At 41.3% G+C, this 25424-nt stretch overlaps 2 protein-coding genes across 4 annotated transcripts; one reads left to right on the top strand and one right to left on the bottom strand.

The window, feature by feature from the left end:
- The first annotated feature begins 3266 nt into the window (after positions 1-3266).
- On the top strand, positions 3267-10074 carry gtf2a1l (general transcription factor IIA, 1-like). Of its 3 annotated transcripts, none has more exons than XM_030070073.1 (9): positions 3267-3706; positions 4336-4437; positions 4581-4704; positions 6382-6431; positions 6808-6901; positions 7256-7791; positions 8214-8453; positions 9148-9237; positions 9341-10074. In XM_030070073.1, the coding sequence occupies exons 1-9, from the start codon at positions 3683-3685 to the stop codon at positions 9446-9448; spliced, it is 1368 nt and encodes a 455-aa protein (XP_029925933.1). In that variant the 5' UTR covers positions 3267-3682; the 3' UTR covers positions 9449-10074. The 3 variants fall into 3 exon arrangements, with proteins under 3 accessions (XP_029925933.1, XP_029925935.1, XP_029925934.1); XM_030070075.1 differs by having other exon boundaries at positions 3646-3706; positions 4361-4437; XM_030070074.1 differs by lacking the exon at positions 3267-3706 and adding an exon at positions 4020-4146.
- A 999-nt stretch (positions 10075-11073) lies between these two features.
- LOC115372843 (lutropin-choriogonadotropic hormone receptor) lies at positions 11074-24547 on the bottom strand. Its single transcript, XM_030070998.1, has 11 exons — positions 24246-24547; positions 23776-23847; positions 19100-19174; positions 18711-18785; positions 17674-17748; positions 17279-17356; positions 17011-17079; positions 16466-16540; positions 13254-13442; positions 13041-13097; positions 11074-12934 (listed from the first exon to the last, which is right to left on the bottom strand). The coding sequence occupies exons 1-11, from the start codon at positions 24407-24409 to the stop codon at positions 11782-11784; spliced, it is 2082 nt and encodes a 693-aa protein (XP_029926858.1). The 5' UTR covers positions 24410-24547; the 3' UTR covers positions 11074-11781.
- Positions 24548-25424: the final 877 nt, after the last annotated feature.

Here is a 25424-nt window from a genome sequence, read left to right as displayed (position 1 = left end):
AAGTGACTGGGGTCTCCAGCAGCATCTCATCTTGCTGCCCCTCAGCTTCAGCGCCCTCGTCCCCACAAAGCTGACAGAGCGCCTTTGTAGAAGGCTTAGCCCCTGCCTCCACCGACCACGGCTTTTTTTTTATCCAGCTACGCAAAAGAAACGCTTGGAGCAAGCATGCACGGCTCCTGCTGTTGCTGTGAGCCGAGTGAAAACCCAAGTTCAAAATGCAGCTTTTTTTTCCCTAAAAGTTGAAATATATATATATATATATATATATATATTTAACTCCTAGCACTAAGCGCTCTGGGTGCTAAAAGAATGTTTAGCTCCCAGCACTGCTGAAAATGTGCATCAGTGTGTGTCTTATATTGAAAATAATAAGAAAAGAGAAGCCAGAGCTGGGAAGAGAGGTTTCAGTTGGTCAGCCAGATTAAATAACTACAGTGCCCTGAAACCACATACACAGAACCTTCTTCAACAATGATCTGAAGATGTTTTTTTCAAGCCAAGCTATCGACCTCTAGTAGTTACATGCAGAATGGGAGTAGTGTACATGTCTCATTAGTATAAGGTCATAAATCAAAACAAAAATTACTGATAAATTAATAAAACACTTTGTAAGCAGCTCAGTCACTGCATCTTATCAGCTGAGGCCCCGGGCACATTGGTGTCATCTCCCTGCCAGCGCACAATTCTCTGGTCCTGCACTTTCACACTAAACAGTGGACAGACAACAGCAAACGGGGGCTTCAACCAACACCCTGCCTCGGTGCTTAGTCTGGTGACAGGCGATGAAAACTCCTGCATCACAAATAAAACTGCTCTCAGGTTGGGGAAAGAAGCTGCTACATTTTGACTGTGAAGTTTGTCTACTCTGCTCCTCTTCGACAGGTAACCATATTTTTGAGCTTCTCTGTTATTTAAAAAAAAAAAAAAAAAAAAAATCAGTCTGCATGGTAACAGTGACTGTGGCAGGAGAAATCTGGAATCTGGATAACAAGTTTTCTTTCCCTGACAGCTCCCACAGATGTCAAACAAAACCTGTCCAGCTTGCATAAAAATGGCTGCTAGTCCACAGAAATGTATAGTACTAAAAAAAAAAAGATTCAGGCTGCAACTCCCTTCAAGGCATTTAAACAAAACTGATATGGAAAAGTGTTTGTGCTGCAGATGTTGGACTGTCCCAGCTGAGTGCCCAGGTGAGTGTTAATGACAGCTCTGGAGCCTGGACACACAGGAGTGTCACTGCTGTGGTTATTATGTGCTTATACTCTGCGACATGACAATCGTGTTTAATAAACTCTTTAAAAAGGGAGGTGCTGTCTAAATCATCTTTTAAAATGCTTGACAAGATATGTGAGCAGCTGATAGGGGTTACTTCGGTTACATGACTTCGAACTTGTCATCCTTTTTGCACTTCAGCTACAAAGTTTGCTGTCAGAAACTGAACAAAAAAAAATGGTTTTAATGACATTTTCATCAGATCAAATTTTTGCGGTGAAATATAAAGCTCACAAAGCCATTTTTTAGCTTTGGGTGGCAGCAGTGCTTGGTAAATTGAATTCAGTTTCCAAAGGCTTGAGGCTACTGCACCTTCGATATAACCTCAGCCTTGATTTTAGCCGAGCTGATCCTCGCCCTTTTGGCACTGATGAGAAACAATGCATCTATGGGAGAGGACAAGGGAGGAAGAGACCTAGCTCTTTTTACACTGCAAGAATTCAATTTTGTTGGGCAAGTTGTAAGAAACACAATGTAATATGGAATCCATCTGCCACTGCAGCCGGTGTGTGCAGTTAAAAAGTTTGTAGTTTGGAGAGAAGATGCATAGGACAGAAAAGGACACAGAATAGAGATAAATCAGAGTGTATGGAAAAGCTGTCCGGGTCAGAGGTCGTACCTCGGCGGTGTTCTCCTCCCGCTCCCTTCACATTCATCTGCGCCTCGCTCTGCATGAAACAAGAACAAGTGATGGATTAGGATGTCGAAGTCAACACCAGCCACCAGCTGCTGAGTTTGGCAGCAGTTTCTAAAAAAAATCGAACCAGTTGGTAATAGTGGCTGGTGATGCTTTTGAATTCAAGGATGGGTATAAGCCTGGTTATTCACAGGTTCTCTAATGTGGATGTCCTTGCTCCTGTTGCTGCAAATCTCCACAGAGAGACATTTCCAGACCTGCCTACGTTCACGGTCAACTTCTGTGGCTTCCCTGATCGACTGCCTTGGCAACAAATCAACATCTGAGCCTTTAACATCCTGTCAGTTGTTCTACCAGGGTCAGGGGAAATAAAAATGTGACAGCGCTATCATACTTTCTTTAAGCAACAAGATGGAAAAAGAAGCTTCACAAGCTGTTAATGGTAAACTGGTTAACATATCAAAGCACTGAGGAGTAAACACAGAGCCTTCATCAGGCACTGCGGTGCCCAAAAGTTGCTGCTAATAAAATATTAGGAGCTGTAATCCAGTGTGTAGACATCCCTTTTCCTTTTAAATTGGGTAACATACCATGAGTAAGCCCTGGCTAATCCTGTCTTGGAAACTGCATGACATACCATGCATGAAAATTCTAGCTATGTATCAGGTTTATTTTATGAAGTGCATTTATTTTACCAATTTTTTTTTGACATAACACATAAAGATGAGACAAGACCTAAATAGGAAAAAAAACAGATGCCCATTAAGAGTGAAATGTTGTACCCACTGGCACAAAAGCTGGTACAGTTTAATACAAGTCTACCAGCCACTTTTGGCAGCGAACAAACCACCATTAAAAGGTTCCTCTTTATTCCAAAATTGGATTTTGTGCAACTTGTGTGCTCCTGTGGCAACAGCATCACCCTCCAGTGCTCATACATGTTGCTTAAAAAACAAGAAGCACTTAATATGTCCTGTTTATTTCCGCTTTATTGAAGAGGGAGACACCACAGCACTTTGGTTTCCTGTGTGCAACCAAATGCCTTCAGTTTAGCATTCAGCCTCTGCAGCTGCTTATTGATGTTCTCCAGCTGAACACACACACACACACACACACACACACACACACACACACACACACACACAGGTACAAGAAAGGCCCAACACTTCTTAAAAAAAAAAAAAAAAAAACAACTAAAGGTCTGTCTAAATTTATTAATTTAGTAATTTAAAAAAGACACACTAAATTCCTTGATCCCAAAGTCCAAGCAGTTCTGATTCAAAACCGCTCACGTTCTTCCCACCTGTTGATAAATACACTTCATTATGGTGAGGTCGAAGTTGGTGCAGCACTTTTCATTTCCATGGATACTCGTGGACGCAAAGAAGAGGCTTACTGAACATTTAGGCGCTTTCATGCTGGTGCCGACGTTTTATAAAAGCAATAAGGCGCTTGACACCTGCGCCTCTCAGCTCCTCCAATTAAAAATCACTGAAATTCAAGGCAAGAGAGGCTCGTTGGAGTATCTGAAGAGCCATTAGATTTAACCCGATTTTAACCAAACAAACAGGAAACGTGTTATTTCCTCAAAATTACGGCGCTGTGTAGAGGCTGATTACCTTCACCTGTGTGTGTGTGTGTGTGTGTGTGTGTGTGTGTTTATCTCAAGCTGTGGCAAGAGCGAACACTTTTTTTTTTTTTTCCCATTAGCAGTGGTTAATTTCCAAGTCGTGGTTAGACCATTGTCGTTATTTCAGTAAGATATCTTCAGTAATGCTGTCCGATAAAGGCCCAGTGGTAAGCATAATTAATTAGAGATGTTTATTGTTTTTCCTGTAACCATTTAAATCTTGCATATTGTCATTACTGTTGGCATTTATGCTATAATAAAAACAGTTCAAATAATAATGATCATAGCTTTTTTTTTTTTTTATTTATTTTTTATTATTATTATTATTATTATTATTAGGCTAGCCTATATTAAACTACAACTAAATATCTTTTTCAGACTTCTCCACATAGCTTACAGGATGTAATCCACCACGCTGGGTTTTATTTTAGTAACATTTCGGCCTAATTGCTCGCCTGTTGTTCCGCATCGAGGTGGCGAGCAGTGTGAACATTAAAGCTGAAGTTTTAGGGGAGAAAATGCTCTTTAGCTGATCTTGTGTTGGCCGAAATAAAGAATAGTCAATACAAACTAGATTTTCACTTGATACGGTGTTTATTTCCGCCAGGTATCGTGGCAACATAAATTTGGTTGGTTAAGTTTGGTCCTCATGTTCTCCTCGTGAGAGCTGCGCACTCACTGGGGCTGATTGTGCTTGTTCAAACTATTTCATATTCCCAGAGTGTAAAGTGGCTCACAGCAGCCGCCCTGAGGAGGTTTTAAATCGTTTTTCTTGTGTTATTTTTGTTAACTATAGGCTAAACTCTACCTGTCCATAATAGATGATGTGATTGACAGTATGCGGGAGCTTTTCTTAGATGAAGGGCTTGAGGACCGCGTCCTTGACGATTTAAAACAGGTGAGCTGTTAACACTTTTTTTCCCCCCTCCTGATTGAATGTGAAGCAATTGCTAATGTCATCCAGACCAGTTCCCAAGCAACAGTGATTGCACTAGACTATATTACAATTGCAGTTAAGGTTGCTTGTTTCCTTATTTTCAGCTATGGGAGGCAAAAATGATGCAGTCAAAAGAAATGGAAGACTTCAGGAGGAACAACATCAACCCGTGCAACTTTGTGCTGCAGCTTCCAGTGAACTACAGCCAGACTGATGAAGAACTCACTGGTATATCAAGAAACGAGACAAACACATGTTTATTTATAAGTGGAGATATCAAACTAACACTGCCTTAAAGGTGGTTCAGCAAGGTGCTACTCCAAAATGCCGTGGTGTGGCTTCATTAGGCAGGTCAGTGTAGCAGAGAGCCAGCTGCCAGTGGTTTCTTGTAAAGGAAAAAAATATATCTCAGAAACTGTTTTCACTTAATATTTATCACCACAGCCTTCAAGGGTAACTCAGCAATAACACAAATGCTGGAAAGCTTCTGCTGCACTGCCCTCTAGAGGTTGAAATTTCCACGTATGTTGCACCTAAGGCCACACCCTGTTAGTGATGTGGGCCCAGGTGTTTTTAGCAGCTGTCTGTTGTAAAGTACCTGCCGCTACTTTCAACCCCTAGAGGGCAGTGCAGCAGAGGTTTTCTGCTGGTGTTGAATCACATTTGAACAAATAACTCTGGACATTCATCAACCCCTAAAACAATAAATATGGGAAAAGTTTCCTGTGGGATCGTATTTCCTGTAGTCCCTGCAGTGGAAAACCACCAATCTGGCAACAAAAAAATTTCCACCCCACATCCTGTTTTTGACGTGCAGTGTCAACCAATCACCAGGAAAAGATATGATATACATACACAGCCATGGGGCGGAGAATAGTACGCCCTTTGGCACATAGTAGGCAGCACTTTCTCATTAGTTCCCACACATTTCTGGAACGTACAGTTTTATGTGAGAGTAACAACTACAATTTATAGATACAACACAACAACAACAAAAATGAGTTTTCATTAAAATTTGTATTTCCAAACTGGAATCGCAGGAGGGCAGCACCCTGGTGCCCCTAATGCAGAGGTGTTGAACTATGTGCCATGGAGGGCTGAGAAGCTGCAGGTTTTCACTCCAACCAAAAACTCCACCAGGTGATTTCACTGATTTCCTTACCGTCAAGCTGAGTTTTTGGTTGGAATGAAAACCTGCAGCCTCTTGGCCCTCCATGGCACATGGTTGGACATTGGTGCCTAAATGGAACACACACCCTTCAATTAATCCTCAAAAGTGTCATGTCTAGATGGTAACCGTAGATTTGCAAAACTCTCACACATGAACAATTGATTCAGTGCAGTAATGTATGACTCTGCTTGCTCCAGGATACCAGGAGCTGGTTTAAAATATTCTCGTCTTGCCAAGATTGTTGGAGATGGAATATTTCACATTTGGGTGGTCAGGTTCCCTTATTGGTTAAGGTTAGGGTTAACTAACTAATGATGAACAATATGCACAATAAAGACACAACACGCAAAAAATAATCTTGCAAAAGCTTTGCAAATCTACAGCTACCATCTAGACAAGACCCTAATTTGTGAGTGAGAAAACATCAGCTTATATGCTACACACAAATAACATTATAGATCATATCTGAGTGTTATAAGTGTTTATGTATACCCTCTAGCTAGTATGTATTATGGAAAGGTTTGAAATTCATTTCTTGTGCTCTTTATGTAATTAAACACCAACATTTGAATTTAGTGAAACTTCTGCAGGACGTAGTGACCGTTGACAACACTGCTGATAAACGAGAGGTGTAAAATAGTTTCTGCAGCACTGAAATAGTTCAAAGATTTTTTTTTGACATCTTCTAACTTCATCTACTTTATCTCCAACTTTGCTCCTATTTCTATTCCCAGCCTCAGTCATGATCCCCACAGGTCAAAATGTCCACAGCTTTCCAGCCAAGGCAAGTGTCAACAAGGTCTAAATCCCTTCTCTGACATCATGTGGCTTTTTGCACAGGTCAAGTTCACCTTGTTTGCCTGATACGTGGTAACATGGCGGCTTGACATGGCACTAAGGAGTGTGGAGCAGACAAATTGGCATGAATATAGTTAAGGAGCATGAAAAAGAAGACGGCGTAATACTGGTGATGTGGGAATTGTGGTTTTTGGATACAATCAAGTGCATTGAGAAAAGTCTGCAGTATTATCGGTTTCATCAATTTTCATCTTAGGGGTTTAGATTTAGGTGTGTTTTAGTGTGATCATCAGGATGTGCTATACATCACGGGATTACAGAAAGTCAAACTGTATATTTTTCTTTGTGCAAAATTTTTGCAGAATAACCCAGAGACTCTTGCTACTTTCTCACTCCCTGCTGGGTTGGCTTACCCTGTGCAAATACCAGCTGGAGTCACTCTACAAACAGCCTCTGGTAAGGCACAACTTACCTATGACAGGTCTTTTTTGTTTTTATTTATAGCATGAGCTAATACAGACAGGTGAAAAATTAAAGGAAAAACCAACGTAAACTGCCTTAGCAAGTTGTTGGGCCACCACACGCCACCAGAACAGCTTGGCATAGATTATCCAAGTCTATGGGACTCTCCTGGAGGGATGGAGATGCAAATGTGAGAGTTCAGTGGTGCAGAAAGTTCAACAGTCTTCCAGAGACTTTGAGAATCTATGCCAAACACCTTGCTAAGACACTTGTTTTTGGTTTTTCCTCAGTATGTCACCTGTCTGTATGTAGAAATTTCATTTCACAATCTCTGTTTGTGTCGCTAAGGTCAGCTTTACAAGGTCAATGTTCCAGTGGTGGTCACCCAGGCCCCAGCAGGTCACCAGCCCCTCACCCAACCCACCCAGCAAGTCACTGAATGGAGAGAAGCTCCAGCTCCTCCGTTGGCTGTAGTCCCACCAAGCATGATTCCTTCTCAGGAGATGGAGCCACGCTCTGTTGCCTCTGTCACCGCAACCCATTTGCCCCCGAGTCAGCAGGGTGCACCTCTCCAGCAGACACCAGCTCTTGTTTCTGAGGGCTCACAGCCTCAACAGTCCCAACCTGGGGATCCAGAGGTCACTGTGGAGAACAGTGAGCCCAGTTCACAGCCTGCAAATCCCAGCATGGCCTCCTGTTCTTCAAGTCAGTTGTTAGACTTCCACATCGATACTGAGGAGGCTTTGACACAGGCGCAAACACTGCAGGCCACTGAGATGGAAGAGATCTTGAAGGAAGTGATTAAAGAGGAGAGTGATGATGTTGTAATTGCAAGCGATATAACCCCTCCGCAGACTGACAACCAGTCTGAAGCTGTTGTCAAGGTAATTGTGCAGGAGGATTAGTCCCTCCAAGCCCATGTCTGAAACAGGGATGTGAAAACCCAGGTGTCGAGGTGCAGGATATTCAGCTCTTTTGTGTCTCAAATGATCTCACATTAAGAATCTGAAAAGGATTTTCCATTTGTGACACAGTTGTCATTCATGCAAACAAGCTTTCTTAAGTTAAAGGCGATGATTATGGCTCGCTGAAGTTAAATTGCTTTCTAATCTCAAACCTCTGAGTCTTGCACTTAACAGCACGATCAACTGCCGACACATCAATCCAGCAAATTCAAGTGTGCAATCTCAAATTAGTCAAAGAATACTATTTCTGCCACAGGAGTTTGTTTCACAGACTTCTGCATTAACTCCATTACATGTTATCATTGCATAAATAAATGTTTTTCCTCATTATTTCTGCCAAGCTGGACTTGGACTACAACTACAGTGAACTGTCAGAAATTGTTCAGCTGGATGGTCCTGCAGACAACTCCGACATCGAGAAGGAGGAGGAAGTTCCCCTGGAAGAGAATGACTTTCTGGGTATAATCAATGCAGAAGCCATAAAGGCCCTGCAGGAAGTTGATGAAAGCAGTGATGGCAACAGCATTTCCTCCAGCAGTGACAGTGACGGCGCTGATGAGCTTGCTAATGTAGTGGAAGAGGTAAGTGAGAGTGAACCGTGAGGTGAGCAGTGGCCTGGTACAAATCTTCATGAGTCAGCCGATGTGGCTTCATAATTACAGTGCCTTTGTACTTTTCCTTAAAGGTCCCATATCATCAAAACACATTTAGTTTGTATTTTGTGTTTAGTTTTTTTTTTTCTTTTACTCAGAGGTGCAAAATAAAAGCTGTGAAAATGTGAAGTTGGTTACTCCTGCCATTTCTGAAGCTCACCAATAGCAATTTGCAAACCCTGGCTTCACAAATAAGCAAGAATTTGATCCATTATCCACGTCAAAACCGAATAACCAATAGTCTTTGAGGTTGCTCCTTCGCCACCCACTCCTTCCCAAAATCTGTTCCCAGGCTGCCGTGTGAGCTGATCTGCACTTAGCCACAATGTTCCCTCATGAATATTATTTACTAATGCGAGGCTACTTCCGCTTAGCACTGGTGTGTGGGTGGGACAGAGAGAGGTCTTCAGAATAGTGGAGTAAAACCAATACAGTTGTGATTGTTCAGCCCATGACAGAAGTGTTTGATAGACATGCATGAATGGTAGAAACATGCTTCCTCTGTGGGATCTTTAAAATCCCTAAAATAAATGTACTCTGGAATTATGCCTTCCTTACTACAAATGCATTTTTTAAAATCATGATTTTACCTTTTTTATTTCATTTATTTCCTGCTGAACAGGATCCTTTGAATTCAGGAGACGACGTGATCGAGCAGGACATCCCTGATCTCTTCGACACAGATAATGTGATTGTTTGCCAGTATGACAAAGTGAGAACATCTTTGTTTTCCCTCGGGCTGTATAATGTGCCTCTTGACAAAGGCAAATGCTCAGTAGTCATGGAAAATATTTTCAAATTATTGTCAATTGCAGATTCACCGAAGTAAGAACCGCTGGAAGTTCCATCTGAAGGACGGGGTGATGTGCTACGGAGGCAGGGACTATGTCTTTTCTAAAGCTATTGGAGAGGCAGAGTGGTAATGAGCTTAGTCTTTAAATCTACTGAGGAGATCACAATGTTGAAAGAGGAGAAACACATGATGTATTTAAATTGAGTAAATATAGAACTCTTGGTTGTATAAGAGAGCTAAAAAGGCAGGCAGTTTAGACACTGCTGTGCTAAATTATGGAGATACTTGTTTTATATTTATCATCAGTAGTTATTGAAGCATACTGTAAGTCTGCTGCAAGTCATTTAGGATGTTGCCACCAATGAGCTGCATGAATTTATGTTCTGTATTTTTATTTATTTATTTTGTGTGTGTGTGTGTGTGTGTGTGTGTGTGTGTAGGTAGCTCTCTGTATTCTAGGGGCAAAATATTATTTGACCTGAATTGTGTTTCCTCGGTCATGGTTGTGCTGCTTTGATGGTAACTAATGTGCTGCTTGATTTCCAACTATCATGAAGTTTTCTCTCCTTTTTTTTTTCTCTTTTCATCACACATCAAATATAACATAAGCACTCAAGCAACCATTTCTCTTTCTGTGCAAACCATGCAAAGCCTGTGTCGCTCGTTTTTGGTACTGTGTAGACATTTGGGTCCCTGCATGGATGACTGTCACTCAGTTTTATACTGAATATAAATAAGGCTACCAAAAAAGACATAGCCGAAGATGTTGCTGAATTTAACAAACATTATTTTTTTATTCGCCGTTAAACTAAATCTCCCATGTAAAATGTGGAAACTCCAGCTCACAGAGGGATGGTTTGCAACACCACCTGATTATGTATTCCAGTAGACATGTCACCACATTATAGAGGCCATTTATCACCAATTAAAAAAGCTGCGTAAATTGACCCCCGGGGTACGTTACATTCCCACAAATCCCCCGTATATGCAGCACATTCCATCCACTGTTTTGGGAGGGATATTCATTAGCTAAACCACAGCAGAGAATTTTTTTTTTTTCCAACCATCTCTAGAAAATAGGGTTACGCAGGATGGGGAGGCATAAATGATGGTAAGGGCCTAAAATGAAAACATTAATTATGAACAGAGTGTTGGATGATATTTTGGTGTGCATAAGTTACACTCATGGCTGTTACAGAGCAGAATGATTTATGTGAACGTGAGACAATGTGAATCTCAAAGTTTGGTCGCAGCTAGTCTTGACTAAAGCCTCTAGCTGTGTGCCAACAAGAGGCAGTTCAGCTGCCTAATGTCTCGCCATGATCACCATTATATATTAACCACAGTTATGCTAATTAATCCATTAATTGGGCTAATTAATGCATGAGGTAGCTAATTTCTGTGTCAACATAATTGTCTTTACACAACACAAGGGCAGTATTAATATGAAGTCTCTCTTAAAACAGTAAGGCGTTCCAGTAGTTTGAGGAAAAAACACTTTCTCCTCATTAATATGCACATTTATGCAGCAGGATGCTCCAAAATCTAATCAGGTCATCTGCTCTATAGTAGCTGCCTGTGGTGTAAGTGTGAAGTTTCTATTATGCTCTTGAGCTATTGTGTTGACAAGGCTGTCTGCACACACAGGCAGACATTACATGACATAACACCACAGCAAAATGATGGTCACTGGAGTGTAATCAGCCAGACCTGTCTTTTTTTTTTTTTTTTCTCACTGTTTTATTACAACACATATTGAACATTAAATGAGCAGTAGGTGCATTTACTGCATGCCAGACAACAGCTTTATTTAAATCCAGTGGGTTGTAGTAGCTGCTCTGGCATGTCCACAGTCTTCTAGTCGCAGTGCAAGTTTCTCAAGCTCCCAATAGATGGCAGCAGTGCTCATCAACTTTCCCAGCACAGCATAGGCAGACACACAAAAATAAAGCCTTCCATTTGATCATGTTGACTTCCCAAACCGTGTCCAAGCTTAAGATCCTGACCACTGTAGGCTCAGAATAATGAATACAGTTACATCTGCTAATTTCAACTAAAGGAAAATGCCTTTGCTCAGAACAACCCAGTCTCTCTCAGTTGGTGTTATGATCTGATTTGATCACAATGACAAAAAATGAAAACTTAAATATGCTTTTGGAGTGTTATACATAAATAGTTACCAGTTTTATCCCATTCACAGCTCAACCCAACTGTGTTTTAGTGAGGGGTTATTGTACAGAGAGGAAGTCACAGTGTCCAGTGTGACACTTTCAGTGTGAGGTTTTTGTCCTGAGTCGTGGATTTCTGGCCTTGCAAGCTGAACTAGATCAAACCTGATATGATGCCTGATAAAACTGCAGATCTCTTCATCTTGACCACGTATTGAAGAAATGTGACTGTTTTTAGCAAGAGGACGGACGTTGCCGTCTAGTTCATAATAAAATTCAGTGTTCAAGTTGATGGTCAAGTGGCTCCCTTGTTGAGAAAGCAGCCCTGCATCTTAATGTGGTAGGCGTAGAAACTTAGTGAGTGAGGTTTGCTGGTGGAAACTGTGTTATTGGCACAGGTGGTGTTCACAGCCAGGCTGTGTGTCCTGTAGAAGTTGGTCTTAGTGTGACAGCAGCCACAGCGACTCAACAGCAGGCACACATCCTTGCGGAAGGCCCGGGTGAAGATGGTGTACAAGAAAGGATTGCACAGGGAATTAATAGGATAAAAGAGGATGAGCAGGATCTTGGAGTGAGACACTGTTATGAGGGGTGCACGCAGAGCCGCAGAGATGGCAAAGAAGGAGATGGGTGCCATGCACAGGAAGTCAGTGAAAATGAGTACAGCCATGCGCTTGGCTATCTTGGTGTCTCCATGACGTGTGGTGAGGTCTGGGTTGTGGACGCTCAAGTAAATACATACGTAACAGTAACAGACCACCAGGAAAGCAACCACATTGAGAAACAGCACAGCCACCACGTAAATCTGGGAGCTCAGTGTGTCAATATCCATGGGCAGGCAGATGCTCACTTTGCTGTAACTGCTGACCCCCACAAGAGGGAGCAGGGCCACCAGCAGAGAAAACCCCCAGCCGACCGCCATCATGGCTGTCACATGCCGCATCCGTAGCCTCTTGTTCAGATACATAGCATTGGTGATGGTGTGCCAGCGTTCAAGGCTAATCACAGTCAGTGTAAATACAGATAGTTCACTCGCAAACACTGTCAAAAACCCTGAAATGCCACACCCTGCGCCCGTCTGCCAGTCAGTGGCGTGGTTATAGTACTCTTGGTGAGAGTGGTAGTCCATGAAGGCGATGAGCATCAAGTAGAGCCCCATGCACAGGTCGGCAAAGGCTAGGTTGCACATTAGAAATCGGGAGATAGTTAGCTTATGGTGACTACTGAGCAGGATAACCAGCACGGCCAGGTTACCAGTCACAGCGAAAACGGCGATTATCCAGGTAAGCGAGCGCAGGAAGGAATAGCCCAGCAGGTCCTCGCAAGGGTTAAAAGCATCCGGCTTTGGTGTGCACTTGATGAAGGGGCTGTTAAGACAACCCAATTCCAGGTCTGGATACTGAAAGTTGATGTCATTAATACCATTCACACCATCTGCAGTGGGCTCCCTGAAGAAAAGATAGAAGTTAACAACCTCAAGGAGACACGACAAGTATGCAAAGACATTTATAAAATCTATCTGCATAATTGCATTTGGGCAATGAAACAACTTACATAATGTCTGTGTCGGTGGCATCACAAAGTTTTGTGAAGTTCTTGAAGGCGTTTTCCCTTAAAATGTAAAAGAGGGAGGCACTAAGGTTAGACCAAAGAAAAAAATATGTGAATATGATCTAAATACATTAGGATAGTAGTCACCAGAGAGGACTTTTATTGTTCAAACAGCAGTGAATAGCTCTCTCACATCTCTGTAAGTGTGTCGCCTACCTTTGTTTCCGGCGCCATGTGTGGAAGGCGCAGCAGTGGCTGGGATAGGTGAGCTCGGCTTCCAGCAGTTCATCCAGGCTTTGCAGCGGGGGGAGGCTCTTCAGAGCATAGGCAGAGCTCGCTTTGAGAAACCTTACCTGCCTCAGCCCTTTAGGGGGCAGGGAACTCAAAGCTGTGGAGGAAATATCTCTGCGTAACACACACAAAGAATGACATGCATTTCAGTAAAGACTTGAAAACATCCACCACAACAAAGGAAAAACAAAGTCTTTTAATAGCGCTTTGAACTTCCACTGGCCACCAGAACAGCTTCGATTCACCTTGTCATAGATTTTACATGCAATTTAAACTCTGCTGTGTGGTTAAAAAAAAAAAAAAAAAAAAAAAAAGGTTTCCCACACAAGGTCATCATTTTGTTGATGGTGGTGAGAAATGGTGTTTTAAGCATCTCTACAGAAACTGAATCTGCAATTATGATTCATTCTATTCCTCAAAATATCTGACATATATTTAACTAAAAAAGCAATAATCTTTCAGGGTATCATGGCTGAAATATTTCTCTCTTGATATGTTTTGATGAAATTTCTCGTCCACCTTGGGGGAGGGAGGCTACAATGCAGTGCTGGTGTATTAGAGCTGCCTTGAAGGAGCTGAAAATAATTAGGCAAGGGCAAGGCAAGCGGGTTTACACAGAGAGGGTTGAAGGACAGCTGTCTAATCGCTCCATTAGAGCCGTATGGAACGGTATGAAATGCATCGCTGGTTATGGAACTACCGTGGTAATATGGCACCGCCCTAATAAACCATGACGACACCTCGGCTTATAAAAAGGGAGTGGAGCCCTTTGTCAGCTGGCGTGACTCTAATTTTTTAAAAGCTGACTGTTAGTAAGACCAGGGAGGTGATTATTGACTTTAGGAGGAAAAAGGAGGTCTCCCCGGTCATAATTAAAAGGACTGAACTGGAAGGAGAACACTAACGTCCGGGTGAAGAAATCCCAGTCCAGATTACACTTCCTGAGGAAGCTGAGATCATTTGATGTCAGAGAGAAATTCCTACATGGTTTCTATGGGGGAGTTCTTGCAAATATCCTCTTTTACACTGTGCTTTGCAGGGGTGGCATCAGTGGAGGACAAAAACAGCATAAATAAGTGAATTAACAAGGCAGGCTCTGTTATTGGCCTGCATTAGGGCTGGGTGATACGAACAAAACCAAATATCACAATATGTTTGACCGAGTACCTTGATATTGATCTTGCAATGATACTGTAGGGATGACTACTGGTGCTTTTGCAAAATTTACACAAGATTGTTGCTATTCTATTCATGAGTCTGTTATGTTCAGGAAAATGCACCCCTTTACTGTAATTCAGCCTTTTATCCCAGCCATATCATGATATTATAATAGCTATATATCATATCAATATATTACCCAGCCCTATTCTGAACCACGTTTCACTTAAAATAATCTTAAAATAATCTGTTAGTGTACAACTGGTGATCCATGGTTCAACAGCAGTTAAATTCCTTAATAAAAATAAGTAATCGCCTCTAGAGGGTCGAGCCGGTCTCGATTATATCTGTACTTGGTTGGCACTTGATTTGTACTTTATGGTACTTAATTTATTGTTCTCCACTGTACACGACTTGTTTCTTTTTTAATGACTGATGTGCATGGTTCTGGTTCTGTCACCTCTCTTGCCAATGATCATGCTCTGTCTGTGACTGCTTTTTAGTTTTATGTTTCTGTTGTTGGGAGTGATAACCGGTTAACAGGTGGCAATGAACTTCCTCTTTAGGGATGAATAAAGTTGCTGATGTATCTATTAATCTGTTTTATAATGTAACTAGGTGTATAGGGTTCAGGTCAGGAGGTGTCATTTTGTTTTCTATAAACCGTGGGCTTGTAAAACCATTTGAGACTGTAATAGTGATTAAGGGCTCTACATAAACTTGAACTTGAACATCTACATGAAAACCTTTATGGAAAGTTTGATATATCTGATATAATAAAAAGGTCAGGGGACAAAGAGTTTGGGGTCGAAACATTGTCTTCTTATCACAATAAATGTCTTGGAGCAGCACGCTGTGGTGGTGACACCTTTAATCTACACAGCTGATTTTTTATCCTGCAGCAGCACTAAAAGGTGGATGTGCGTATAATCTTTCTTGAATCTCTGCAGAATCTCCCACGGGTGCTCACTGAGGCTGAAGTCTGGTGACGCAACTGCATCATCATCAGGCACTGAGTGACTCTGAATGCACCATCAATGCAAGTGTAAAGAAAATGCTGTTATTATAAAAGAAATGCCTCATCATTTAACAGAGGTTATAGTCACTGGCCTTTACTTCACCCACAAAGGACTAAAAGGAATTCAGCTTTAACACGATACGCAGTCGACATAATTTGTTCCCTCCATTTACTTTCCTTTATGTGGGTGATCACTTGTAACCCAGAATTGATAAGATTCAAAAATGTGTTTAAAAGGCACTAACTGGACCCCATACATGCTAAGAAGACTTGTGGCATTTCCTGTGTATCAATGCATGTCACACACACTAATTCAAAAACGAGATAAGAGGAAACATATCTCGAGTGGTGGTTGCTTGTAATCAGAGACCTTGTGAACTGTACGCTCCACAGTCTTGGGTATTTGCTTACTAATCAGTATTCCACAGTCCCGTCTTGTCGGTTGTTAACACAGACAGGCTGTCTCATTTTTGTCACCATTTCCACCCCAATGTTTATACAAGAAAATGATAAACACTGTTATGAATATTAATATCACTTCACTGACCCAGTTCAAATACGGGAGCCTTAATACTGTTTGTTTTAACAACAAAAGAGAGGCCGTGCATGAGTTTCCTCCCACGTATTTAACTTTGCCGCAGTCACAATTTACTGATGTCGGGTGTAAATGAAATTTTATATCTCTTAAAAAAAAAATCAACTTGTCACGGACTGAGAACAACCTAATTTCCAAGCTGACCACTATTCTATTTTTTTTTATTTTGTTTGTTTTGTTGTTGTGCATAGTCAATTGGACCAAGATATAGGAAACCTACACTAAGAGGGCAAAGAAAAAACATGCAAACATTTTAACTTTATAATTAACAGTAAGTGCTCAGAGCAGTGAAGACTCCCAATCTAGTGGTGTATTATTACTATTAATTATAGTATCATTATTTGGATAACTGTACCAGTTACTTACAGAGAAATTGGTCCAAAGGCTCCTTCGAATGCATCTTTTTGAATTTTACTGAGGTATTTGTTGTCTCTCAAAACTCTAAAGAAAGAAAAGAGTCACACGTGAGCTGCCAAGTGCATGAGGTTTTTTTTTTTTTTTTTTTTCTTTGTGGTTGTGGTTAACATACAATAAAAAATCTGCAAAGACACAGGCGTTAGGCCACAAAACCCAAACTCTGGCTTTACACACTTATTGTTTTCATAACTTGACAATGAGGGAGATGAGCATTATTTTTAGATGGCAGGGTGTCAGGGCATATCTTGTCTCCATCGACACAGTAGCAGGGCGCAGGGTAAGAAAACAACATCAAATCAATGTTTTGTCTTACATAACGTTTGTTTACTGGTACACTCTGTTTTTTTTTTCTTGATTAGAGAAAGTGTCTGACCTGAACAATAAACTTAGCAGCAATCATCTGAGTCCATTAAATGCCGAGTGGGGCGGCAGCTCGCCTTTGATTCGCCTTAGTGTGAGGCAACTCAGAGAGTCTTTATTATCAGGATACTTACAGTGTGTTCAGCTTCGTTCCGTTGAATGCATGGGATTTTATTTCCTTGAAACTGTTTCTAACCACGTTCCTGTCAAAGACACATTGTCACAAATTTTGCCGTCAAAAGCACTGCTCACAAAGTTCACAGGACTGAACATTCAATTACGTAAGCATAAGGCCAGGCCAGGACAAAAGCACACTCTAAGCAAATTGCAACAAATGTTTTGCTCCCCGCTCAGCACAACAGAGGAGCGTGGCATCACAAAGAGCACGACTTGTGTACTCACATGTCGACATATTCCTCTGTGATGCCCTGGAACGAGTTGGCAGGAACGGTGTCAATCCTCATGTTGTCTGCCATTTCTCTGCACATGGAAGAGTTGACATTTACAGAGAGTGTAGAGTTAAATTGTCAGCTATGCTTGAGACAGAATTATTACTCCGCACACAAAAGAGAAGCCTGATGAACTGTGACCCACTTGGATAATTTAGGCTAGACTTGGCTGCACCATGACATTGATAGATAAAAGGCAAAACTGGGCTCAGAATCAGCAGTTCGAGCTCCGCTTGAAGACGGCACGGCACAAACACAGCCGTGTGAACGCAGACACAAGCATGCGGTTTAAGTCTGCTTAAGGACATGCGTTTTTTTTTTTTTTTTTTTTTAAATGGGACTGCTCACAGGATAAAATTTGGCGCCAAGGAGGAAATAGTTGTGAAGTCTGGGAAGTGTATCAGCCCCGTGTTACCGATGCTCCTGCGAAGACAAGAGTTAGAGAGAGAAATGGTCACAAGCCAATTAGGCCACATCTTCAAAGTGGCAAGAAAATGTCAACAATTCTTTCAGTTGGTAAGAGAAAACAGGTTTCTGGATAAAGTACAGAAAAACACTCACACAGTGGTTTATAATAATACACCACTGCCTGCTTTTGACCTTTGATAGCTGATCTCTAACAACATTTCTAACAGACTGACAACCCTCTGAGCGGCAGTACAGATGTGTGTAATAAGAAGTAGTGGGATAACTAAGTCGTGACATGACCCTGCCCATATGAGCATGTGTCCTCGCCCCGATCGAGACACGAGGACAAAGTCTCTTCTCGGCTACAGTAAAATCTGCCTGTGAGAGTTGCCTCGACGTCTGAAATATCCAGACGAGTTAATTACATTGTGGAACAACATGCTGAATCTTATTCATAATATCGCCTTCGCCGTCCAATTTGCAGTCGAAATAGTTTCAGTTGTGTCAACAAATGATTGAACAAGAAAATTACAGCAATTTTGGCCAATTAGCAGAAATATATTCACTTTGCTACTTCTAATGACTGTAAGGCTGTGCCCATTCGGTTAAATGTTTGTGTATTTTTATATTTTGCCATAATTAACATTGTTAGGTGACAGCGACTGGGTCTGTTTGTACTGAAACTGATTTTCGCCTTTCAGCCTGAATGGCCACAAATAAATAGAAAAGTCGGAATGCTCATTTTAGATGAGCTATTAAAAAAATACACAACTTGCATACTTAAAATACATAATATGGAAAAATCTGTACAAGTGATTACCATACAGATCAGTTTACCTATACTTTTGAATGCAGACTATAGTGTTACCTCACACCAAATACTGTGCAAGGATATTATAAAGCAAACAAAACCATTACAGCAATAAATATACTGTGAAAAATGCAAATCTGCATGCAAATCTGACTCATAATCTTACAAGTATTCAAGCTTGGGCAGGTCAGTGAAGGCCCCTTTCTCAATAACCCTCAGACTGTTGATATTCTGAATTAAGCTACAAGGAAAAAAAGAAAGAGAAAAAAATATTAGGACATCCAATACTGTTATGAGAGGATTTCGACAAAACACATAGCAAAAGCATCAGTAGATCAGCCGCTCTCAAAGTCAGGGATTAAACACACAGTTTTGTAATTTGAGAGAACTTAATCCCATCAAGCCAACATGAAATGCAAAACAAACACCGGCTCTTCGAATTAATCAACGTCCATCAAGGCCCGCGTCATTTCTTTTCTTTTCTTTCTTTCTTTTTTTTTTTATGTAAGCATGACTTGTTCGTGATTCTCTGTTTGAAGCTGAAGTGTCACTTACATTTGAGCCAGGCTGCCGAGAGACAGGAACGCATGTCTTTGTATCGCCGTGATGCAGACACTCTGGGATATTTCACTGCGGCGTAAAGAAACAGCTCCACATCAGTCAACAAATTAACAGACTGTAAACAAAATGACTGAAAACACTTTAAATTTATGAGACGCCTCGCACTAGAGGAGCTCTCAGGCTGAGGCCAATAAATACATCATAGTTTCAAGTACTTTTTTTACTGGTTCACCATATGGAAAATAAAATAAAATAAATAAATAAATAAATAAATAAATAAAAAAACAAAAAAAAAACAAAAAACAAAACCAGCAGTGCCTGGGTGCCTTGGATTTCCTTCCTGAATGCAGTTTCTTTTAAAAAATAGGACAGGGTTGATTGATACTGGAATGCAATTCATGAGGGAAATATTAAAATGCCTGTACCAAAAAGTCATACTTCCAGACCACTACATATTCCTCATCTCCCCCTCACGTCTTTGGAAAGCTCACAACATAGATCACGGATGCATCTGGGCCAGGAGGACCAAGCGAAAATGTTTAAAATGAGGGCGCAACAAAGAGCCGAAGCAACAACCAAAGTCAAGAGGACACCTTGATCTGTCCTTGACGACTTTGTTTTCCGACAGCGGCGCTGCTATCTTCCGTTCCGTTCCGAGCCGGGCCTCGTCACTTTCCTCTGACGCCTTTTATGTAATTATCACTGTGCTATATAGACACCCACTCTACTGTAATCAACCAACACTTTTCTCAGATTAACATAATTCTGATTACATCTTAAACTAGGGAACAATTAAATAAGACTCCATCTCTGTATTGCTTATATTTTCTTTTATCCTCGCCTCTGATTGCATTATGTATAGCATCATAATTACCACTTGCGAACCATAAAAAGCTATTTCAGCTTATCATCCAGAGGAGGCTACAGCATGATTTCCAGTTTGCGTCATGGATGACAAACTGTTTGAATCTCCTCATGTCAATCTACCTTCACACCCTGTGACAAAGACTGGCTGCAACAAGGGGAAAAATGTATCAGTAAAATGTGATGTATCAAAGCCGCTTTCAGCCTCTCTGCAAATGTTTCATTGTGGTATCAGCTGAGTTCAGCTTGAAGAAGGAATTTTAGTTAAAAGTTAGAATGTATTTTATTGCTTAAACTTGTTTTTTCAGGAAAAAGGCAATCAAATCACCCGTTGTATTTAAATGTAACTATCTTACGTGCTTTTACTGATAAACCTTCCCAGAGCAAAGGCAAAAAAACAAGATAAACCCCTATCAGACACTCACTTTCAACTAATATCTGCTCAGTAAACTGCAGCTGATACATTTACTAGATGGTAAAACCCATCCAATTTAAAAATTCCTGTTGTTCTTGCGGTTTTGGATGTATCACTCGATGTTGCAAATGTGGCTACTTCATCCAAGGGGGACAATTAGAGAACAAAGTCTCAGGATGTTTTGTTTTCACCTGTTTCTGTCTGTCCACAAGGTGAGAGCTCCCAAAACGTTACAGATTAGTGGACAGATCGCCCTCTGCCCAGAATGAGTTGGTCAGATTTTGTTGATGGTCTGGATCTGGGATTGCTGCCATGAGAGGATTTTCATGTTTTAGTCATGACCGTTGTGCTGCGTTCATGCGCTGGTGGGAGCCTCTGATATCTGGAACTTCCAAGTGAACCCCATGAACAGCGTGGCACTCGTGTGCTTTTTTTCCTTGGAAAATCAAAGTCAGCAGCGATTGTGCCAACTTGGCGACTTGTGACCACCATGAACAATGTTAATGTGTTGACTCCCAGAGCATTTAGCTCAGTGTAAGCCGATGCCAAATTGCGCTACTTGCACATCAAGTCCAAAAATGATCACAGCACTTACCATGCTTAAGAGCAGGAAGTGCAGCGAGTATATTAATATGAAAATTAGCATACGCCATCATCTGAAGACCTCTGCTGACTTTTTGGGCAGCTATTAGCTACTTTCCCCACAAAAGGGTTGGCAGCCCTGCCCGGAAGGCAAACAATTAACATAAAGTGTTATGAAGGCTGCAGTTTTTCGAGTTGGAGAATTGTTAAGCGTTGGCGGAGGTTTGCACTCCACTGAACGCCTTCGATGAGTGTGATGTCAGCTCGCCGGCTCCCGACTTGTTTTGTTTCCTTCATCTCCGCTGTGGAGAATACAGCTGGGCTACTTGGCTTGGTAGCAACTGCACTGCTCGCAGACACCGTATGTGTTGTCTTACGATCCTGTAAGGACTGTGGCCATCGCATGAAGACTACGCTTGTTCTCCTGATGTGTGGCATCTTCTGAATTTCATTTGCATACAAGAGGCGAGGATTCTGGGGGTTGTATGAAAACTTGCAGCCAATGTGAACACTTAAAGTTTCACACTAAGCCAACTTTTACTTCCTTGACTTAATGGGATAGTGGCCGTTATTTTTTGTTAAACTAACTAACTAACTACACAAATAAATCAAGCAGTCGTTTGATCATGCATGGGTATAGAGGAGTGAAGTATGTGCTTTTGATTGACACTTGTGCAAGGAAAATGAAGCGATCCCAGTAGTTAATAGATGGTGTGAGGCAGACTGAAATGATCTACTGTTACATTTATTTTTTGAGCCTTTACCTCCAAAAGAGCCGCATGCTATTGTAATTAGGACATGCCCCAGTGCCCATTTCCCCCCTGAATTGCTATGGTTATGCCCAATTCACCTTTTACATCTTTTCCAATTGATTCTCAGTGGAGCTATACATCAGTGTGACAGACAAGATTAGGCTTGTAATAATCTCTTCCTTATGCCCTCTCTCTCTAAGAGACAATGTTGAATGGCTGTTAATATAAAATGTGCCGCCAAAAGAAAAACATTGGATACATACTTGCAAACTCAGTGGCATTTATATGTAATCCCATACTGTATGGCTGTGATGACATTAGCATGCAGGTGGTAAAGAGTGAATGAGTCTTTGCCTGCATCTGCACTGCAGACTCTCCTCGAACATTTATTATGCTGTTTCCTTGATCAAGGCATGGATAGTAAACTCCAGGGCGAGACATTGCCGTCGAAGTGAAATGTAATTACATTATGAAGTAATGACTGTGATATATAAACGTTCACCTCTTCCACTGTTTGCAATTATTGTAAGCGGCTCAATAGAAAAGCGTCTGGTAGATGCCATGTGTTTAATGCGGTGGTCAAGTGTTTATTAGTCAGAGTTCAGTGTTCACGCAAAGAAGTCATTTTGAGCATTAAGTGCAATGATCCTGCATAAACGCCCCATGATGGCCCTCTGTGAATAACACAGCATCTGAGTCTGCCATCCTCATCCAATCAGGAGAGCCAACATGCTCTCAAGGCTTTTTTAATGCCACGTGATAAGGAATATATACCGGTATCTATTTGCACACACATGAGCAGGAAAAATGAGTCTTCCAAAGGAAATCACCTCATCAAAGATAGTGATACACTGAGTAAAATCTGCTGAAATCTGTCAGTTTTTCCCTCTCATGTTGTGCTTCACTGTTACAACTCCAGCTCTCCACCTTTCTGTTTTTGAAATACTGTATCTTTTTAGGGGACATTCACAAATAGAAAATCCCTGATTGAAATAACAGCACAAGATTCTCTACATATGTGATTTGAAATGTTTTCTCGTACAATATGACCCTGTATGTGGGCTACATAAAGATGCTCAGTATAAACTTAAACATGTTATTTTGTGTATTGAGGCCCCTACAATGACTGGCTGCTGTGCTGCTGTTCAGCGTTTGGTCCTGAACATTAAAAATAGGCATTTGTGCCAGATTTCATGCTTATTCTGTGAAGTGATACTGTACATATTCCATACACACGGCTTACAGGTGATGGTGCATCCTCCCACATATCAGGACCCAAGAGGGCTATACCCAGTTTTATTCAGCACCTTATGTAAGTCTTACAGTGTTCAGGACTCCACTGTAATTCAAAAAAAGATATATAGTGTGAGAAACTGTACATGCTCTGTGCACACGGCCAATAGGTGGCGCTACAGGCCTCTATAATTGCAGACTGAGACCACAGCTTATTTGACTGTATTTGGAACAAGTGAATTTGCATAAACCGGATTTCTTGGTTCCTTTCAATACTATACATACTGCTGTAGAGTTAATTGGTTTGTTCTAATAATAATAATAACAACCCGGAGCATATTATTAATTTCTGTGAATGAAATGAAACTGAGGGGAAACTTAAATTAAATAAAGATTATACTAAACTCAGCTAAACCATTTAATCCTTTACTTTTGCCGCTCAAGGCAAAGAGTTCTGGAGTTAAAGCTCTGCTCGTTTTGATGATCAGAGTTCATGTTGGGTCATTTGACCCTCAACTGAATCTGAGGGATAATGACCTTTCATAACATGAGTTTGATTGCTTTAATCAGCTAACAGTGGTGATCAGTAAATCTGAAATTACAAATACTTTTAGTGTAAGGTCTCTCTTGCTGAATCCCATTTGCATGTTTCATTAAATATAAACATAAATATAAATTTGATGGGTGCCTGCTCTCCTTAGCCTTTATAGTATCTTGTTTTAGACGACTTGCACCTTTTGTCCCTTAGAATTTGGGGCGAAATGACATGAACTGGCCAATAAACTCCAATAAATATCGGCTAAATAAATAAAAGATGAACTTACATGATTGTGATGTTGCTGAGCTCTTTGAAGGCATGCCTGGCAACTTCTTTGAAGGGCAGATGAGTGAGCCTCCTGGAAGATTTACAGATCAATCTCAAGTTAACTCCACCATATACAACTTAAATATTTAATTTCCTCAATAATTCCCTACAAGAACTACACCATAGAATAACTTTTACTGGCGCACTATTAGCCCGCGGAAAGCTGCAAGTTCCTGCAGGAATATTATAGCCTAGTGACATCATATAGATTTAGGAAATTAAAAATATCATTAAAGTATGGTAAAGTCACTATTAACCAACTCGTGAGCACTACAGGCAGTGTAATTCCTGCAGGATTGTTACACTACAGAAGAAAAATCATCTTCAAGTGTCGTTAGGCAAAAACTGACTCACTATTAGAGGCTCATAAGTCTAAATTGGAATATTTAAAATATATTAGAGAGATTTCGGAATTGAAGTTCAACTCACAGTCTGGATAGGTGTCCCGTCCGGGAGGCCAGCTGAGTGTCTCTGGTGCAGTGAAATGTGTCCACACCACAGCGGCAGATGGCCGGACAGGTAAAAGCCCAGCAGGGGCGCACCGTCAGGATACCGGACAGCGCAACCAGGAGCCACACCGCCCGGGGAGCCATGTGCGACCGGGGCCACTCACAAAGAGAGAGAGAGGAGGAAAGAAAAAAAATCTGAAGTCCCTCTGCACAAAGTGGAAGATGGTACAGTAGGCTGTGAAAAAACTGTCTAACTTGTCATGGCTACAGGCGAGAGGCTGAGAGATCCGCAGAGTTTCCAGTGCGCTTCCTGATCTGCTGATACCTTCGGGTGCTGTCGTAATTCCGAGGTCAGACGCGCACCAGCGACCCAACAAAGCGATAAAACAGAAGGAATTCACTTTGATGGCCGGGATGTGACGTTTAGGGGGGTGGAGAAGTCCGACGCCCTGTCAGCGACCGATGTCTGAAGTGATGTGTTAATCAAGTGGTGCTGTCACACTTTATTTTATTTTGTATAAATCAAATTAAAAATCCCTTATTCGTCTACTGCTATTTTTTCCCTTTTCATCTTGTTGCTGCTCCTCTGCACGGTTTGATTTCTAAAATATAACAATACAACCCCAAACCTGCTTTTGCAACTTGGTTCATTTTTTTCATTACTGATGACAAACAACATTTGAATCCACAAGTTGTATATTTACAGTCAACAGACGCTAGGAGTTTATGAGGAGCACCTTAAGGCAGCATTGCTCATTCACAAGGCTGATCAGACCTGATGACCTGCTGCATCACACGATCTTACTGAAAATTTGTATTTACAAAGGAAGAAAGAAAGAAAGAAAAGCTATACCTCTTTCAAAGATGCAGTCACGAAATGCAAGCGCCTTTAACGCAGAAAGAAAACACAGAGGAGAAGCTGATAACTCAAGCAGCGACAGCAGGCTCTCCATCTGTGAGATTTACTGTATACACAAGCTGAAGCTGCAATATTATTTATGTTTGCTTTGAAGCCTAAACACTGCAGCAAAATAAACTTGTGTTTTCACGTATGCATCTGAATTCACAGTAACTCATATGAGGACCTCACGCCGCCGCCTTTTCCTTCAGTCGTGTCTGTCTGTTGGCCATCTGTTTGCAGCAATGTCCCCCAAAATAA

The sequence above is a fragment of the Myripristis murdjan genome, chromosome 15 (assembly GCF_902150065.1).
Source record: "Myripristis murdjan chromosome 15, fMyrMur1.1, whole genome shotgun sequence".
NCBI classification, from domain to species: domain Eukaryota; kingdom Metazoa; phylum Chordata; class Actinopteri; order Holocentriformes; family Holocentridae; genus Myripristis; species Myripristis murdjan.
This window is presented reverse-complemented; position numbering and strand designations above follow the sequence as displayed.

Coding starts and splice junctions, on each gene's coding strand:
- gtf2a1l (XM_030070073.1), top strand. CDS start 3,683: ATGCTGTCCGATAAAGGCCCAGTG. Junction 6,902..7,255: donor CACTCTACAAACAGCCTCTG/GTAAGGCACAAC, acceptor TGTGTCGCTAAG/GTCAGCTTTACAAGGTCAAT. Junction 9,238..9,340: donor TTGTTTGCCAGTATGACAAA/GTGAGAACATCT, acceptor TGTCAATTGCAG/ATTCACCGAAGTAAGAACCG.
- LOC115372843 (XM_030070998.1), bottom strand. CDS start 24,409: ATGGCTCCCCGGGCGGTGTGGCTCCTGGTTGCGCTGTCCGGTATCCTG. Junction 16,541..17,010: donor GGAACGAAGCTGAACACACT/GTAAGTATCCTG, acceptor TTCTTTCTTTAG/AGTTTTGAGAGACAACAAAT. Junction 13,098..13,253: donor ACATGGCGCCGGAAACAAAG/GTAGGCGACACA, acceptor TTACATTTTAAG/GGAAAACGCCTTCAAGAACT.